At 53.5% G+C, this 19,886-nt stretch overlaps 1 protein-coding gene across 9 annotated transcripts in view; it reads right to left on the reverse strand.

Moving 5' to 3' along the window:
- Rasgef1c (RasGEF domain family member 1C) overlaps window positions 1–19,886 on the reverse strand; it is a 97,996-nt gene that overhangs the window by 38,121 nt on the left and 39,989 nt on the right. For all 9 annotated transcript variants that reach the window (XR_015444682.1, XM_087194643.1, XM_087194646.1 and 6 more), the window contains exons 2-3: window positions 764–946; window positions 510–632 (exon numbers count right to left, since the gene is read on the reverse strand). Coding sequence is in view for 8 of the 9 variants with exons in the window: in XM_087194643.1 (XP_087050769.1) it covers window positions 510–632; window positions 764–940 (300 nt within the window). In the remaining variant the exon portion in view is untranslated. The remainder of the gene's footprint in view (window positions 1–509; window positions 633–763; window positions 947–19,886) is intronic.

The raw sequence follows: 19,886 nt of genomic DNA on the forward strand, positions 1-19,886 counted from the left end.
GTGGGGGCTCCGCCTGGAGTAGACCACAGCAGCGGGTCGGAGAGTCCCCCGGGCCCCTGGAGCCAGCCGTGCCTAGGACTTGGCGGCTCCCCGAGACAGTCACGCCTCTGCCAGGTGAAGTTGGGTTTCTGACTGAAACCACGGAGGCAGAGCGACCCACGTGGCAGCTTGAGGGATCAGGCCGGGAAAAGAGTAAAGCATGCAGGAACCCGGGAGGACCAGGGCATCAGCAGAGCCCCGAGAAGCGGTGTGTAGGGGAAGAAAGCCCAGCAGAGGCTACAGGGCCACCCCAGGACACGGACAGCAGGGACCCATCCCACTGGGCCCCGGGGACACTGGTCAGGGCTTGACGTGCGCTCAAGAGCACAGAGGACATTGGGAAGCTGCCCCGGGATGCAGGGACAGCTCCATCCTTCCAGGGCCTGGCCTTCTTGTCAGGCCAGTGACAACCCAGCCTTCCCAGAGGGCCGGGCAGGGCTGTGCTGGCCCACCGGAAGCCCAGGGCTCACCTTGTCCAGCTCCGGCTTGTCCAGCTGCTGCTGCTCGATGCACAGGTGGCAGACCCGGGCCAGGAGCTCCCGGGGTTCAATGAAGAGGCGAGAGCTCAGCAGGAAGGTGAAGATGTAGGCTTTCTGGGGGTACATGGGAGAAAGACGGTGCAGCTCTCAGGGGCCCGGGTCAGGGCGTGCCCTCACCCGCCCCTCCTGGCCCTCGGTGGAGCGAGCCCTCTCTGCTGCCCCCACCCACGAGGTGGCGCACCCACCTCGGGGTAGTAGTCGGCCGTGGGCACCAGGTGCTGAATGAGGGTGTCCAGAGAGGCTGAGGAGGGAGCTCCGTCCAGGAGGGGCTGCCCCGCCTGCTCGCCGTCTGCGGGCTCTGTGGGGGGCAGGCTGAGGCCGCCTGGGGTGACCATGTCGGAAGTGCTCAGTGTCCGGGGCATGCCTGCCTGCAACAGCAAGGGGCCATTGGGGTGCCCTGGAGCTGGGGCCTGTGGGTTCCCCAGGTTCCCCTTACCCTCGATGTCCACCCAAGTCCAGTGATCACTTCCCGAGAGAGCTGCGCCCCCCCAGTGCCCCTTCTCCTTCCTCTTAAGCCCCCAACCTTCCCCTCAGAATCTGACCATCGCTTTTCTACGGAGCTTCTCCACTTAGGGGCAGACACCGTCGGGAGCCCCTCTCCCCATGAAGGTTGTTTCCAACAAGTCCTGGATCATCAGCGTATTCCTTCCTCCCACTGGCCACAAAGACTGGCTCAGAGATGGCCCTGATCCAAATGGAGTGGGGAGCGGAGCTCAGGCATAATCCCACAGCTCCCTGGCAGCTGGCGGCTCCGTGAGCTGAAGCAGTGCAAGGCTGACATTGCTTGGGCCATCTGGTCACTGTGAGGGGTGGGAAAGTGGGTGCATTCCTAAGGACAGCGCGGACCCTGGGTGCTACTGTGCTGGAAGCCGCTCCATGGACACTGCAGTACCCGCACCTGTTCAAGCTGGAGTTCTCTCAGGTGCACTCAAAACCTCCGGCCTCTGCAGCCTGGCATTCCAGGCTCTGTGATTTGGACCGGCTGACCTGTCCAGCCTCCTGCCACGCCCTATGCCCACCAGGTACTCTTCTCCAAATGCACGGCCTTCCTGCCATCTTCAGCCTTATCCTCCAAACCTGGCTGAAATGCCTCCTCCAGGGCGGGGGTGCCTCCTGTCCCTCCCTGTCCACCCACCAGCCCATCCAGACCTCTGGCACCATGGACTCTTTTTAGCCTTGCTGGGTGCCTGGGCACTGCTGTCAGGACCTGGCCTGGAGAGAGGCCAGATGTGGCTCTCACGGTGACCTCTCCCCGCACCTCCAGGGCCTCTTCCGGGCCTGTAGCAGGTGTGGATACGCTGCTGTGGACAACTCCTCTCCGAGGTGCGTCCCACTTCCCGAGGCCATCCTCCTGGAACAGGAAGGGGCCCTCACTGTGCAGCGCCCCTACCCTAGACACTCGGGCTGCCCTGAGTGCTCAGCCCCGGGCTCACCACTGGGACTTCCAGGACTCGATGTCCCTGCTTACCTCACCTCTGTGGGCCCCCAACTGTCTTTTCCAACCCGGAGAGGCCCTTCCCTGAGAGAGGAGGCAGGACATGGGGCTGGGGGCCCTGCAGAGGGCTGGCCCGAGGACCAGCGGGTGAGGGGAGCTGGGCCTGGTGACAGCTGAGGGGGCAGTCAGGGCCCTGGTGACAGTCAGAGCTTTATTTTCACCTCCTTGGCCCAGCTGTAAACATTCACTTTTGGGCCGATGAAACTGTACCGTTTCACAAGGCCACCTCCTGGACCCCCGAGGGAGGCTGCTGCCCGGGCGCGCACACGGGGTTGTGGATGCTGAGCAGGGATGCAGCCAGCTCTGAATGGGCCTCAGCTCTGCCTCACGGTGGGGCCCAGCCTGTCTAACACCACAGGACAAGGTCGGCTCCCTCCTGTAGTGTCGAGCCTGCCCCAGATCCCAGTCCAATTTTCTCCAAGATGAGCCAGTGGCGGGGCTGGAGGTTAGCACAGTTTCCCTGCAGGAGGTTGCTAGAATAGTCAGTCATCAAGACAGAAAACAGGAGGGTGGTTTAGGGGCTGGGGTAGGGAAGGGGAATGAAAAGGTAGTGATAAGGGGTACAGAGCTGCAGTGTTGCAAGATGAAAAAGGGCTAGAAATGATGGCTGCACAACAATGTGAACGTACTCAGTTCTACTGCACCGGACACTTGAAGATAGTTGAGACTGTAAAATCTTGCATTTAAAAAATTTTAAAAAGCAAGTGACAGTAGGAAAAGTATCATTCCAATTTCCCTTGGAGGTCCTTTAAGGCACCAACAAGTCTCCCTGGCAGAGCGGGCGCACTCTTGGATGCGGGGTTCGGAGTTTTGGGGCTGCATGGGGTCCCTGCGTGTCGGAGAGCAGGAGGAGAGGGCTGCACCGGAGGAGAGGGCTGTACTGACCGTGCCCTTGGAGAGCCACTTCGGTTCTGGCTTGAACCAGACAAGAGCCTAGTGTGCTTCCAGTAGGCCTTCGCTCTTTCCAGCACACCACTCTGACAGGCGCCCGAGATAATCAACTCAGAACGAGAGAAAGGCTGCTTTGGTTCACAGAATGGAGGCTCCAGGGCACGACTAGTGGGCCCTGGCCTTGTGGGAGGCACTGCAGCAGGAAGGCTACTGAACAAAACCACTCACCTAGGGCCGGGGAGTTAGCTCAGTCAGTGGTTCCGCTGCCTCCCAAGCGCAAGGTCCTGAGTTCGATCGCCGGTACCAAAAAAACCCCCAAACCACTCACCTCACTGCTGCTAAGTGAGGGAGAGGAAGGGGCTGGGGCCCTGCAGTGCCCTTCCAAGGTCCACCCCAGTGACCCGAACACTCACTGCACCCTCCGCCTAAAACCTCCCACAGTCCGTGCCTTAGCATGGAGGGGACCAAGCCTTAGCACCTGAGCTTCGGGGGAGCCGTTAGGGTCCAAGCTATAGCAACATTTGAGGAGTAAATACTGAAAACACTTAGCAGCACCCTGTAAACACTACTGGGGCAGGGTGTAGGGTCGCCACCCCTTTCATCTGTGTCGAGAGCTGGCTTGATGTGTCAAGAGCCTTATGTTCTTATGTCCTTTCACCCTGATAAAATCCGTGGAGAATTATTCCAAGAAGATAATGTAAAAGCAAAAAGCTCCAGAAAAAAGCGGTTCGCTTTGGTTTTAATTCTAAGCAGTGAACACAGTCTACATGCTGTCGGTGAGCCAGCACGGGCACAATCACACACCCACGGGTAGATTTCCATCGCTGTTGGAATGGTGGTGAGGAATGCTCTGTAATAACAGGGAGTGATTTCGGCATAATGAAGTGAAAACGGCAGGGAGAAAACTGTGCATGACACAATGATGTTATCCCGGTGGAGGAAGACTAGGCCCTGGGAAGCCTGTCTCGGAGGAGCCCTCCGCTCGCCCTGTTGCTATTGTCACCGTGTGGTGCCTTCAAGCTGAAGGTAAATCCCCAGGCATCTGACGAAGCCTCAAGGAAACAAGGCCCAGGGCTCTGTGAATGGCGGGCCAGGGGCGCGTGACACCTGGTACCAAGGCCACAGCGGGGCCACTCCAAGAGGGAATGCCATGCTCGGCACGTGGCCAACACGGCCTAGCCAGGGCCTGAGCTGCAAAGCCCACGTTCTGATCCGCCCTGGCAAGGACCCCGCAGCCAGGCCATGTGCGGTGCCAGGCCCTCAGCACACCAGACCTCCCCGTCCAGCCTGCCGCTCCTGACTGCTCCTGACCGGGGCTGCAGGCTCCCTGCTGCCCCTCCGTGTGCACCTAGGAGCAGGTGCCTCATCCACTGTGCTCCCCCAGGGCCTGGCACTGCCCAGCTCCGAGCAGGCACTCAGTAAGGAGGGGTCAGGCTGGGCCCAGGCGAGAGTGTGGACTGAGATCAGACAGCATGGTGACCTGCAGACACGCCAGGCAGCCTGTGTGTGAAGGGAGGAACCGGCTGGGGCTTGGGGACCCGGCCTGGCCCGGCCTCCATGGCCCTGAGCTCTCCCATCTTACAGACACAGTGAGGCTGAGAGTGGAAGGTGGTCCCCAGCTCACTCGCGGAGCCCGACAGAGCTTCAGGTGGACACAGGTTCCTGAGGCTGCTCCCATTCCCACCCACCAGTCCCCTGAGCACTGATGCTGCCGTCCCCCAGCTCTAGGGTGCAGGGCACGGTCAGACTGCTGAGGCAGGACTAGGCCTGCCGGGCACCAGAGAGAGCAGCGTGCCCTGGCTTACTGGTTGCCGCGCTAGTCACAGCAGCCCTCCTGGGACACCAGGGCCCCTGCAGGGGTTCTTCCACCCACCACTGTTGACACCCCGTGGGACCCCAAGGCCACAGGGCTCCTTTCCAGCCCAGACCTAGTTCAGGCCCAAATCTGCCCTTCCAAGTGCCTCTGGTCTGTTGGATCGGCCTTCTGGGCAGCCAGGGCCGCGGGGTTGCTCTGGGGAATAGCCCTCCCATGGACCCTGGTCTTGAAGGATGGTCAGTGGTCGCTCCGCCTCCCTGGGCTGAGGCACCAACCAGGCTGCGCCTCCCTGGATTTGGACTGGCAAGGTCCCCAGACCCTGTCTGACCTGCAACCAACCAGGTAAGCAAGCGATCGGGGACGCCCACCTGGCATTGGCTTCTCCTTCCTGCCTTTGGCCTAGGCCTACACTCCGGCCTCAGTTTCTCTGGTCACCTCGCCTGGCCCAGCACCTGCCCAGAGCCCACTCTGCTCCTGGCGGTGGCACTGCGCTCACTGCAGAGGGGGCAGTGACTGCAGGGCAGGTGGTGGTAGGACAGTCCAAGGACGCACAGACTTTTGTTCCCCTAATGTTGGTAGAGAAGGTGACTTTCTCCTTCATCTGACCCTGCAGTCGACACGGGGCCAAGGACTGGCGGCTGCTCCTCCCGGGCTGTGTCCACACTGCCCAGGTCCAAGGGACACAGCCTCCTGCCATAACTTTCACAGCTGGCTTTGTGGGCGGCAATTTCCATGGGGACCCAGAGGGCCTGGTTTCAGGATCCTCGTGGACACCAAAATCCTCTGTTGTCCCTAAGATGTGGTATTTACATGTAGCCGAGAAGCCTCCCGTATACTTTAAATCATCTCTAGATCACTTATGCTAGGTGAATAGCTGTTAGGTTTTATTGTTTGAGGAATAAGAAAGTTTGTGTATGTCCAGGACAGACACAATTTCCTCCCAAAATATTTCCTGTCTGCAATTGGTTGACTCCAGGGATGCAGAACCTGTGGATACAGAGAACCAATTGTAATTTTACTTTATTAAACAAAAAGCCATTTTGAGCACTTCGGTGGTTCATGCCTGTAATCCCTGCTACTTGGGAGGCTGAGGCAGGAGGATCAAAATTCAAGGCCGGCCTGGCACACTGTGGGCCAAGAGAACCTGTAGAAATGAGATCTCTGGATTCCAGGTGCCCAGTTTACACAGAACCCCACCCTGGCTGTCCCAGCCCCGAGAGCTGGCAGTTACAGAAAGTCTGCAACAGGGCAACACTGGGCGCAGAGCAGAGCGGGCGGCGGGCTGGGCAATGTGGCTCTCAGGACGTCTCACGCCTGGAGAGGGCAGGGTCTCCCAGCGCCCTTCCCCTGGCAGGCGCCGGGCTGTGCATGAAGGACAGGGGCCAAGGACGCGCTGGCAGAGGACCGGGCAGTCTGCAGCTGTGCCCACGAGGACACCGCTCTCTGACGAGCGCCTAGGACCACGCAGAGCAGGAACAAGGACACCTCCTCTTCCCCGTGGGGACAATGACCTAGCACCCGCTGGGTGCTGCTCCGGCGCGGTGCTCCCCGCCTGCTCTTCCCCGGCGCCCTCTGGCGGCCGGGCCTGGAGCTGCCCCTCTACACAGCATTGCCCCGCCCCCCCGGACGGCCGCCTTCTCATCCGGAGCCTCAGCACGGAACCAGTTTTGAGCAGCGGCCGGGAATTTCCCCTACTGCCTGGCCTGGAAGGCATCAGGAGGCCGAGGCTGTGGATCGGACATCGTCACGGTGCAGCTGGATAGTGACTGGCCACTTGGGGAGAGGTGCCCTTCGGAGGCCATCGCACTGCTGAGGGAGCTCAGTGCCTCTCTCGTGTTGCTGATTAGCCGCTGCTATGCAGCGGCCTGGCTCGAGCGCCCTTGTGCCTCTTTGTCCCTCACGTGCTGCTTGGGCGTTTCCCACCACGAGCTGGAGCAGACAAGGCCCTTCTAGAACTGTGCTTTCAGGCTTCCCAGCCTCCAGAAGCTTAAACCAAAATCAACGTCTATTCTTTATAAATTACCCAGTCTCAGATACTCTGTTACAGCAACAGAAAAAGGACTGACAACCCTAAATCAGAGCCATTCTGCTCTTGCCTTTAATAAGCAGCATTTTACACATTCTTATCATTTGCTTTCATTTCCCCCATTATATCTTTAAAATTTTAGGGTTAAAATGTACTCAACACAACGTGCACCCTTTCAGCCATCGTTCAGTACACAGTTGGTGGCATCAGGCACCTCACAGTGTTGCAAGACCATCGCCACTGTGCCCCACAGAAGCCTTCCTCACCCCAGCCTGGAGCATGGCACTCCATCCTAAATCATCTCCCTTCCCCCAGCCTGCAGTCCCCACCTCTCCACTTTGTGTTTACGCACTTGACAATCCCAGGAACCTCAAGCAGGAAAGGTCCCACAGCGTGTGCGTGTGTGCGTGTGCGTGTGTGCGTGTGCGTGTGTGCGTGTGTGTGTGCGCGTGCACGCGTGCGCATTCACTTATTTCACTTAGCATAACGTCCTCAGGTCTCATCCACATTCCAACATGTATCGGAACATTCTTCCTTTTCAGGGCTCAGAATATTCTGTTTTATGCATGTGCCATGCTGCGTTCATGTGCTCATCTGCCGGGGGACATGGGGAGGTTTCCACCTTGGCAGTATTATTTTGCACAGAACCTGAACCATTGTACGTTACCACTCAGCACTGTAAAGGGGTTCAGTTTCTCCACACCCTCACCAACACTTATTTTCTACTTTTTGAAAAAGTAACAACCATCCTGATGGGCATTAAATGATCTCACTATGGTTTTGATTTGCATTTCCTTAATGACTAGTGTCCCTCAGAAGCTTTGCACATACCATTTGCATATATCCTTTTGAGAAATGCCTATGCAAGTCTTTAGCTCCTTTTTTTTTTACTTTTGCTCATTTTTGAAGTGAATTGTTTGGGTTTCTTTTTATTGTTGCTTTTGTTGTGTTTTAGAAATTCTTGACATATTCTGCATATTAATAATACTTTATTAGGTAGGTGATTTGCAAGTATTTTCTCCCATTCGGTGGGTTATAATTTTGCTCTGTTGCTATGTCCTTTGATGCATGAAGGTTTTCATTTTGATGAGGTCAAAATAGAGTTGTCTTGGACCGGGGATTTAGCTCAGTGGCACCAAGACTGCCTGGCACCTGCAAGGTCCTGAGTTTGATCCCAGGTACAAAAGAAAAAAAGAGTTCTCTTTTTGTTGCCAGCAGCTTTGGTGTCATATCTAAGAAATCACTACCAAGTCCGGGGTCATGAGCTTTCCCTAGTGCCTCGTTCTAAAGAGTGTTATAGCTGCAGCACTTTCGAGGGCTTGCATTCATTTTGAGTTAATTTTGTATATGGTATTTGGTAAGGGTCCAATTTCATTATTTTGCATGTGATATTCCATTTCTCCAGGAACGTTTGTTGAAAAGACTGTCCCCATTGGATCAACTGGGTACCCTGGTCTAAAATTATCGATAATATCCCCCCCCCCCACCGTCTCTGTCTCTCTACACGGGGTGTGGGGAGCAACCCCAAGGCCTCTAGCCAAGCACTCTGCCACTGACCCACACCCCCAACCCTACTAATCCTTTAGATTTCTGTAGAATTGGTAAGAATGCCTCCAGTTTCTGTTCTGCTCTAAGAAGTTTGAGCCTTCTTTCTCTTTGTCTTCGTAAATCCAGTGAACGACTGTAAATTTGGAGAACCCTCTTTAGGCCTAAGTGGTCTCATCTTTTCTGTTTTCCACGTCTGCGCTCTCCTCACTCCCTGCCTTCTGCTAGTGTCGGACCCGGTCACTGCTGCCTGCCCAGCTCCGCGCTGTGTGCGCGCTGCTCCAGGACCACACAGCTCTGCCTGCCCAGCACCAGGGTCTGGACGGCAGCTGCCCTGAGCCAAGAGCCAGAGCTGGCTGGAATTCATCGCCATTGCTGCCCTGTCTTCCCTCGGAGCTGCTGCCTTCAAATAGACGCCGGAATTCCAAAGCAGCGCCATCCACGGATCCTGCCGGTCCCACCGTCGTCCAGGTGGGGAGAAGGAATCCCAGGGTCGCTGCTCCTCCTCTGCCACCTTCCCTGCTCCCCTCGCCCCAGGGCATCTTCATCTTGTTACTGCTATTGGGCTTTGTGCGTGAATTTTATATCCCATTTGTTCTAATAGTCTTGGGGTTTGCAGAAGCCGATCATGTACAATTGTGCTTCTCATCTGGTGGTTCAAGCTCTCTCCCTTTTGTTGTCTTAATGCACTGGACAGGACTCCAGCAGAGACAATGCTCGGGAGAGTAAGGCTGCATCAGAAGGTGTGGCCTGGGATGAAGCCGAGAGCCCTTCTCGGGCAGCGTCCCTGGTCCATAGCCTCAGCTTTGGGGAGGGGCTCTGGCTCTGCGTGTGTCTTGGAAGCCCCGGGACAGTGGGCTCTTCCACCCCCACCGCGAGTGAGTGGCAAGCCTGCACCCTTGAAGCCTCAGCACCGCCTCCACACAGTTTGCTTCTTCCTGCAGCTGTGAGTAGAGGACTGAGTCCCTGCTTCCTCACAGCAGCCTCAGCCAGCTCAGGCCCTGAGTGGCCACACTGCGTCTCTGCTTGGGATCGCTGCTGCAGCTTCTCCAGGAGCGAGGGCCATCCTGGGGCCTTAGGGGACAGGGAGCCGAAATCGGGGCGCTTCCAAGGTCCTGGATGAAATCTCCGGTGCACTGCCCCGCGGGTCCCTGCTCCGACACCGGGGCTTCCGTTTGCAGAGGAAACAGACTGTTGTTTTCCTGGGTCTCTTCTGCTCCCGTCGCTTAGTTCTGAAAATGAACCCATGGGATGGCAGAGGACAAACCTCAGTCCTGAGAGGTGCAGCGGGTGGACAAGGTCACCAGCAGGTGGCTGGGAGACTTCCCCAGATGGCCCTGAAAGAGGGAATTAGTGAGGGCTGAGCAGAGGACACACAAGGCCTCATACAGGATGCCCCTCCGCCTTTGGAAAGCTCTATGTCCAGGCACCAGTCCGCTGTGCGTCCTGGTGCTGTCCACCGCAGGCTGGTCCTACACCCTCACAGGAGACTGCATCTATCCATCTATCATCTATGGATCATCTGTCAATCATCTATCTATCTGTTGATCATCTATCTAGCATCTCTTTAGTACATTTTACATACACATATGTATCTGTACAGATATAAAAACAGCCCATTGATACTAAGGCCATGATGAACAAAACCCCTCCAGAAATGAGGGCCCTGAACCAACCCTTTTGGACTCAGCTGAAGGACAGACCTCAGCCTACCTCTCCTCCTGCCCCTACTTTGCACAGGACCCTGTGCATGACCCCCACAAGAGCCTGGACCATGCCTGCTCATGCCCAGCTGCTCTGAGGACAGACAGCACCTTGTCTAGACCCCAGCAAACACTGGGGTCCTCCTCTTCCCCTTCCCTGGTAAATCTTGGAGCTCAGACAAATCTCACTCCAGCCTGGGTCCCCTGAAGGGCTCTTCTGTGTTCCCTGGGTCTGAAGCGATGCTGTGAGGAATCTGGGGCCTCCTGCAGATCTGGGCCCAGGACTATGCATGCCTGGCTAGGAATACACCTGCCTTGCCCTCGGGAGGCCACCTGACAGACTCGGCAGGAAGAGGAGCACAGGATGGAGCTCTCTGGGGCTCCAGATGGCCCCGCTGTTTCCAGGCCTCCAGAAGCAGTGGTCTATGAGAGTGCAGGGCCTGGCCTGCAGGCGACCTGCCGGACAAGTGGACAGCATTAACCCAGCATTAACACTTGTGCAGTCACACGCACAACCATGATTTTGGCCACGATTTGTGGCTGGGCACAGAGGGAGTCGGCCTCTCCTCTGCTCTATAATCCATCCCAGCCATGTTCTCGATCACTCCAAAGGCATGATTCTTCTAGGAGGGGCTGTGGGCGGGGTGACACGGGCTTTCGCAGGGGTCTGAGACACCACCCAGGCGCCCCTCACCCAACAGCGAAGACGCTGCTTCAGCTTCCCAACCACCTTGCTTCTTTGCTTCCGGGAATGCTTCTCCCCACTGGCTGGGACTCCAGTTAGGGGACGCGGGGCAGGTGGGGGTAAACTGAGTCCCGGTCAATGAGAGCACAGCACCCCTCCTCAACCTGAGCAGATGATGCAGGTTACACATTGGAATCAACCCTGGGCCTTGTTTGGGGACTATCATGGGGAAATGTTCTCTTGATATTTCCCCTCATTAATTAAAAAAATTTAAACATAGAAAAACCTATAAACACATATATACGTTAAGTAACAATAATAATATTATTATCACTGCAACAACATGAATTCCTGTGACCTACAACCTAGGCTAATAAGACGAGCACTACTGGTACTTTAATGTCCCTTATGCATTTTCCTCAATCAATCCACTCCTCACTGCCCTAATCTTTAGGCAATGAACACTTGACTATTGTGGTGTTTGCTTGCTTTTCTTTAGGTACTACCTGTTTATCTGTCCCCAAACAATATGCAGCCATCCTGTTTAGTGACAGAGACTCATCTGAGAAATGTGTCCTTAGATGATTTCATCGCTGTGGGAATCACAGCACGTTCTTACACACACCTAGCTAATACAGCCTACTCAGTACCTAGGGTCGATCAGTTGATGCATCATTTACCTACCTGACTGGTGTAGTTTACATACATACACGTACATATACAGATATAAAAACAGCCTATTGATCCTACGGACAGGATGAACAAAGCAACACGAGACTAAAGCGAGCACAAGAGAAACGCTGCAATAAAAATGGGATGCATGAGGCCACTGTCTGTGTAACAAGACATATTATTCTACAGTGAACATCTTTGTAAGTAGAAGATAACAATAAAAAGTGTGATATACGAATACATCAGCCAGCAAAAACAGTCGTTTATTATTATTACCGTCATTCTTTATTACCATTATCAAATATGCACTACGCATAACTGTGTGTGCTCTGCGGTGATAGGAGAGGTGGCATGGTGGATCTGGCCCCACGGCATCATCACAGACCTGTGGGGAATGTGCTGCCCCTGACTCCGCGGGGTGACAGGAATTTTCGGCTCCATTATCATCTCGGACAGCCCATCATGTATGTAGCCCATCACTGGCCAAAATCGTGGTTGTGCGTATGACTGCCCGAGCACTAATGCGTGAGAACAAGCACATACTCAGCATGGAGGAAGAGGGCAGCTGGGTGGAGGAGGCTCCAGGCCACATCAGACTTCTGCTTCTCTGGGATTTACGTGGTGCCTTTGGGGAAAGTCATAGGCAAGATCACAAGGGAGTCTTGGGAAACACAGGGCTTAGCACGGCGGGGCACATAGCAGGGCTGGGGTGTGACCAGGTACCGGGCATGCAACTTAAATATGGTCAGACGGAGACGGATGCTCTGAACTCCAGCTCTGGAGGGAAAAGCTGAAAACCTCTACACGTGTGAGTATGGGAGTTCTCAGCAGAGCAGGAGGCAGGGGCCCCCATCGGCCCATGGTCAGGTCAGGCCTGCGAACCTGGACCCATCTCGCCTGGGTGTTGTCTTAGGTTTAAAAAATGCCCTGATGGGAGAACAAAGACTGAAGACTGATGCTTCCTGATTTCAAGACTTACTAGAAAGCTACAGCAATAAAAAAAACAGACCAATGGAATAAAATAGAGAAATAGACCCCCACAAATACAGTCAACTGATCTTTGGGAAAGGAACAAAGGTGACACGACAGAGACAATATCCTCCCCACAAGGGATACCGGGACAACTGGACACCACATGCAAAAGTGAATCTAGACACAGACTTTATGTCCCTCACAAAAATTAACTCAAAGTAGATTACTGAACTACGTGTGAAACACAAAACTATAAAACTCCTGAAAGAAAACAGGAGAAAACCTAGATGACCTTGTGTTTGCTGATGACATCTTAGATCTAACATCAAAGACAAGATCCAGAAAAGAAAGAATGAGTAAGCCGGACTTCATTAAGATTAAAATGTTCAGCTTCTGCACAAGACAATGTCAAGAGAATGCATAGACAGGGAGAAAATATTTGCAAAAGATTATTGATAAAGGGCAAACATTGTAGAGCTTCCTTTGCCCCAGTAGGGTGACCACCACTCTGGCTTTCCCCAGATCGTCCCAGTTTTAGCACTGAAGGTCACACATCCTAAGAAACCCCAGGCCCAGGCAAACCAAGATGGCTTTCCCCTGGCCCCAGCGTTCTGGTCCTTTGCAGTGCTACACCTGACAGGGGTCTTTCTGTGCAGAGTCACCAGGCTCACAGCTGGACACCCATGCCCTACAGTGGGGGAGAGCAGTCCTGAGTAATTTCACTGACGATTTCTTCCCATTATTTTCTCTGTCTAGCGTTCTATGGACCCACTTTCCATTAAAAAAACCTTTTATCTTCTACTTTCCATTTTAAAAATCTTATTGCTTTACTTTCCGAAAGCTTCTCAATTTTATCTTCCAAACCTTCTATTTTTTATTTCTGTCAACTTGTTTTTAATTTTCATGAGATCTTTTTCCTCTTTGCTACTTTTAACATGAATAACATTTGGTCCTTCTTAAAGCTATATAGATGGTCATTTTCTCCTACCTCTCTGAGACAATGAGCTGTAATCCTTGTTTGAGGTTTCCTCCCCGCCTTGGCTCTGGTTCCTCTGCTCTGCCTTCTCAGGCTAGGCTTGGCCTCCGCCCGCCTTGGAAGCTTTCGCACAGACGTCTGGAATCCTGGCTGTCAGAAGGGACCAGGAAGCCGATTGCCCATTCTGAGGGGCGGGCGGGGCTTGCTGGCAGGCTCTCCAGCGGGGACCGGGTGGGTTCTGGGAGGGTTCTGACCCTGAAGTTGGCAGTGGGAGCTGTGGCCTAACTCTCGGCCCTTCGCACCCCGCCGCTTAGTCCCCTGGCTGCAGATTTGGTCTTCTGAGGTCTGCTCTGACACTAGTTGCTCTCCATCTGCTTCCCAGCCTCCTGAGGCTTCTTCCCACTCGCGCTGTCCCTGGGTACCGTTGTGGGCCTGCTCATTTGGCAGAAGTCCCACTGGCACACTTCGGGGAGTTTCAGGAGGGACCGAGTGCGCAGCCTTCCCCGCTGCTCTCTTCAGTGGGCCTGGAGATGAGAGAGGAGGAGCCTCTGGGCATCCGGCTGCGGGCTGTTGGAATCCCTAGTCCAGCTGCCCGGGAAGTTAGCCTTGGGTAGCTTTTATTCTGTGAAGCAGTAAATTCCTGGTGTTGTGGTGGTGGTGGTGGTTATCTGGGCCGCTTGATCGGGTCTCTGAGGCTGGGGCAGGAAGAATCTGGATACTGAGGAATGGCCCAGGCCACTCTCCCCTGGCTGGCTCACCACCTGGCGCCTGGCCTCCTGTTTCCCACGGAAGGAGAGGGGGCGCACCAGAGAGGCGGCCTCTCCGCTGAGGTGGCAGCTTTCCTGTACGTCTCGCTCAGCCCAGCACCCTCCTGAAAGACGCCATTTGGCTCCATCTTGGCCTGAAGAACAGAAAAGGCTCGAGGGTCTCCAGGGTTCAGAGAGGCATCGACCTACTTGATACTACACTATCTACCTACTTGCCTTCTTAGTTTTGTTTTTTGTTGCTAACAATGCGATGTCACAGACTGGGTAAGTTACAGAGGCTCATGATTTTGTCCAAGGTCAAGGGACTGCATGGAGTGATGCCTTCTTGCTGGCAGAGTCCAAAGGCAGCCCAGGGCATCGTACAGCGAGACAGGGAGCATGGAAGGGACCTCGCCCCAGTGGCTTTCGCCACAGACCCCTCCCAAGGTAACCCTCCGACCGCATTCATCCACTACTGCGTGAAGGGACTGATGCATTCGTGAGGACAGAGGCTGAACCACCGCTTCACACTCCCACCTCCTCCTTTCAGCTCCAGCAGCCCACCGTGGAAAGCTGGCCAGAGCAGCTGGACTGCACACTGAGGAGGACTTCTGTGCTGGTGACACCCTGACCGCAGATTTACCAGCTGGGGCCACGCCACCCAGCTCCCTGCAGCAGGGAGAGGGACCCAGATTTCTATCCTCCTGCAGGCACAGCACTATCCCTATCCTTCACGGCACTTCACCTTGAGGAAGAAAGGACTGGTGGTTTCAGGGAGCCATAAAATGTGCATGTCAGCAATAACCAGTGCAAAGCTTTGAAAATGCCTCTCAATCTAAGAAATACACAATGAACCTCTAGATAGGTCACAGTGGAGAAAAAAGTGCAGAGAAGAGTATCTGTAGCAATAGGGTTGTCACACAGCAATAACCTACACACAGCTTAAGAACCTGCCTGTAAAAGCCAGGCGGATCCCTCGTGTGGACTAATAAATGCTTCTGACCAAGGCTTTGGGCCACTTTCACTGTGATGCTGATATTTATGTACATATTTATGGCAACCGTATTTATAGTCTAACACAATGTGGTGACATTTGAGAAATGTGTCAACAAGACAGATGACAGAACTGAGGAAGGGGCACGGCTGACACCTGGGGGTCCCTGCGAGGCTGCGGGACTGAAGAGAGGTGGGAGCAGGCGCACCACGAAGGAGGCGGGCTCGAATTCCACACGGGCATGCCTCCTTCCTCCCTCGGCCCAGCGCTGGCCCCTCAGGTCCCTGGGAGGAAGCAGCAGAAGAGAGCAGAGGGGCCTGGAGTTTTGCATGCCTGGGAGAAACATCAGGGGTACAGGCAGTGTTCCTCACTACAGTCAGTTATATTGTTTCACGTGACGGAAATTTACCAAGATAGTGGATTTTAGGCTTTTACCACCAAAGGGGGAAATGGGCGAGATGTAAGACACTGGAATTTGATTGTAGTATACTTACACGTATTAAGACAGCATGCTGTACACCTTAAATATGTACAGTTTAAAAAAAAAAGACAAAGTTGCTTTGTGGCCCCCAGGCTAAAAGAAGTTTCTCAGCTGTGGGAGAGGAACTTGCAGAGGCCCTGAGAGCCAGGCTGGTGTGGGCAGGAGGCCCCTCCTCCCCTGGTCCCCAGTCCTGGACAGGGGAGTGGGCTCCGGGCAGGGCAGGGCAGCAGCTTTCCAGGGGCAGCATCCTAGGTGGGGAGGCTAAGGACGAGCTCCTGGGGTGATGTGCTCCAGGGCCTGCGTGGCGCAGGAGGAGCAGGGCAGCGGCGGGAATCGCCCTGGAGAGGCACAGGTGGGGCTGTGACTGTCCCTTTGGGCCTGATCCAGCTCTGAAGTCTTGGACGTGGGCCCTGGGCGATGTGGACCTGTGCGGGTGAAGCGCAGACGCCAGGCACTGGGCGCAGCAGCTGGAGGGCAGGGCAAGCAGACAGCCTCACCTCCTCACTGTGCAGCTCTTCCAGCCCGCCCTCCGGTGTGCAGAGTCCCCTGTGTCTCTCACTCAGAGGATGGGTCTCCGAGATGCCTCTCGGCTCACAGCCCTGCCTTGCCTGACCCCCAACCCCACCACTGGAGCCACATTTTCACGGCCCCTTACACAGCTGAGGCTCTCAGGTCTGTCTGCTTACTCACTTATGCCCTCACAAGACAGTAGGCCCCATGAGGCCTTGCTTACCTACACTAGCGCCCTAGGGCCTGGAGTGTGCCCAGCACCTTTGAAATGAGTAAATGGTCGGTGGATGAATGACTACTCGGCTGCGATCTTTTCTGGCTGCTGACTGGCTGCGTGGCCTTGGACAGAATGCTCTCCACGCTGGACAGATTTCCTTCACTGAACTGTGGGACCCGACTGGGAAGGTCCATGGGTTCTCTGGCGCTGGCTTGCAAAGGGCCCGGGAACTGCCCAGGGCCAGGGCTCCCACTCACTGCAAATCAGGACGATGTTCGCTGGCCTCCAGCCTCTGGACCCTCTCATCACTCCGGCCACTGCTCTGGTGCTCAGCCTAAGCTCTCAAAGCCTCGGGTGAGGGCAGCTGAGGCAGGAAGTGAGCAGACTGAGGCCCCGAGACAGGACATTTGCATCTAGGCAGTGCACTTTGGGTTCACGCCCTGGACTCCGAGTCCCCAGGACCCCAAGTCCTAGGCCAGTGGATGGAGGGGCCACAGACTGCGAGCTCACACGCTACGGCACCTCGTGCAGAGCACACGCGGGTGGGAGTCTCCAATTCTCAGAGCTCAAGTGGAACCGTGCTCCTCAGCCGCCTCTGTGCTCTCCTGAGTCACAGAGACAACAGCCTTTCCTCAGTGACTCGTGAGAAGCTGTGCCCCTTGCCTCATTAAGGCTTTTAAACAGGTGTGAATTGTCATAAATAATCTATTATTACTCCTATTTTGGTGTTTCTAGCTATCTTAGTTCCTTTGCTTTTCCATATACATTTAAAAACTGCTGTGACTCTATCTACAAAAACCAATGAACTAACCAACCATCCAACCAACCAACCAAACAAAAATCCACCCTGGGATATTGGCCGGAACTGCCTTAATTCCGTAGCTCCGTTTGTTGAGTCTTCCAATGAACACAGTCTGTCTCTCCAATTACTTGTGGTTTTATTTTTTTCATTAGAGTTTCACAGTTAATAGCATACAGATTGTGCACATAGCTACATTTATCCTTTTGCGGGAGAGCTACAGCAAATAACATAGTATTTTAAATGTTGGTTACCAGTTGTTCATTGCTAAATTATAACCATATGTTATATTGTTATGTTGATTATATATTGAGTAAACACATTGATTATCGGGCTGGTATCCTGTGATCGTGCTAAGCCTATGCATTAATCCTGGTTGAGGTTTTTTTCTCCTCTTGTGATTTTTTTATACAGATAATCATCATAAGATCTGAAAACAGGGCCCTACCGAGGTCCTGGGTCACATGGAGGACGCCGAATCACCTCGCTGCAGGAAGGCAGGTCTGCCCACGCCCTACCGAGGTCCCCAGTCGTGCAGAACACACGCCGAATCAGTACACTGCAGACCGGCAGGTCTGTGCATGCCCTGCCGAGGTCCTGAGTCGTGCGGAAGACACCGAATCACCCCGCTGCAGACAGGCAGCCACCTGATTCTACACTACAAAGATGCAGAGGACACCAGACCACCAGACCAAGGTACTGAGTCCCACCGTTCCCAGCCCAGAGGTAGGGGCTTCCGAGCCGTTGTCCCACTGCTCCTGGTCCAGAGGAAGGGGCTTCCCGGTCACCATCCCTCCCGCTGCTCCCAGCCCAGAGGAAAGGGCTTTTGGGCCACCTTCTGTCCCGCTGCTCTTGGTCCAGAGGAAGGGGCTTCCAGGCCACCGTCCCTCCCACTGCTCCAGGGCCAGAGGGAAGGGCTTCTGAGCCACCATCCCACTGCTCCTGGTCCAGAGGAAGGGGTTTCCCGGCCACCATCCCTCCAGCTGCTCCCAGTCCACAGGAAAGGGCTTTTGGGTCACCATCCCTACCGCTGCTCCCGGCCCCTGTCCCACCTCACCCAGCTCAGAGGAGGTAATCCGTGCAGGCGCTAACAGCCCCCCGCCCAGGTCGAAATGAGAAAACACGTAAATAAGTCTCAAAACCAGACTTCCAGATCAGCTACAGCAACCCCAAAGGGAAATGAGATGGAACACTCTGATACTCAACCACCTGGACCCACTGAACTGGCAACAAAAGGGGATCTGGAAAAAATGAAATCAGAAATAATTTCTCAGATAACAGGAGAAATTGGGCCCCTAGTGCAAGACATGATTAATAAATCTAGAGAGGAGCTGAGGAACATGATGGAATCCCAACATAAGAAACAAATGGAATCCATAAAACAGATGCAAATAGATTTCCAGGACATGAAAAACTCCATTGAAAGTCTACACAGCAGAATGAGCCAATGTGAGGAGAGAATTTCAGATATAGAAGATAAGACTGCAATTAGTGACCAGGAAAAGGAAAATTGCTTCAAAATTATAAGGGAACATGAGAAATCAATCCAGCAGCTGCTAGATGATGCAAAGAAGAATAACATAAGACTGATTGGGCTCAATGAAGAAACAAGAGAGAGTGCAGATGACATAAAAAAAATCTCTTCACAGAAATAATGGCAGAAAACTTCCCAAGCAGGGGAAAAGAGCTTGACATACACATAAGTGAGGCATATAGGACTCCAAATAGCCTTGATCAAAAAAAATCTACACATAGGCATATAGTTGTTAAGATTCCAGAAACACAACAGAAGAACAAAGTTCTCCAAGCAGTGAGAGAAAAGAAACAAATCACATACAAAGGAAAGCCCATCAGAATCACAGCAGACTTCTCAACACAAACCATCAAGGCAAGAAGAGCTTGGAGTGACATATTCCAAGCCCTAAAAGAAAACAGCCTCCAACCCAGATTGATGTACCCTGCAAAAACTATCTTTCAAAATGGATGGAGAAATAAGATACTTTCATGACAAAGAGCACCTTAGGAACTTTGTGAATACCAAACCAGCACTCCAAAGAATTTTACACAATATCCTAGGAACAGACATTGAGGATCACAACCCCAGGAAGCAAAGCAGAATGAACCCATCTGGCATGACAAGAAATTCAATGGAAAGGGGGAGAACCCAACAAAAAGAAAAAGTCATGGCAATGACAAGTCAATACGTTTCAGTTATGACCATCAACATTAATGGTCTCAATTCACCAATCAAAAGAAATAGACTGGCAGAATGGGTCAAGAAGCAAAATCCAACAATATGCTACATACAAGAAACACACTTAATTCAAAAGGAAACTCATAGACTGAAAGTTAAAGGGTGGAAAACAATACTGCATGCGACAGGAACCCCCCAAAAAGCAGGAGTAGCTATCCTCTTGGCAGATCAAGTAGATTTCAAACCAACACTGATTAAGAGAGACAAAGAAGGACACCACATCCTTGTAAAGGGAAGAATCCAAGAGGAAGAGAGGACAATCATAAATATCTATGCACCAAACACTAGTGCACCCAACTATATAAAACAAATACTAACGGACATGAAAAGTCATATATGCACTAATACAATTGTAGTGGGGGACCTCAACACCCCACTGTCACAAATAGATAGATCAACTAGACTAAAAATAAGTAATGAAATACTAGAACTCAATCGAACTCTTGAACAAATGAACTTAACGGATGTTTACAGAGTCTTCCACCCCACAAAAATCAGAATACACATTCTTCTCAGCTGCACATGG

The sequence above is a fragment of the Heterocephalus glaber genome, unplaced genomic scaffold (genome assembly GCF_053883595.1).
Source record: "Heterocephalus glaber isolate CG9 unplaced genomic scaffold, H.glaber_assembly_v1.0 deba00001606, whole genome shotgun sequence".
NCBI lineage: Eukaryota > Metazoa > Chordata > Mammalia > Rodentia > Bathyergidae > Heterocephalus > Heterocephalus glaber.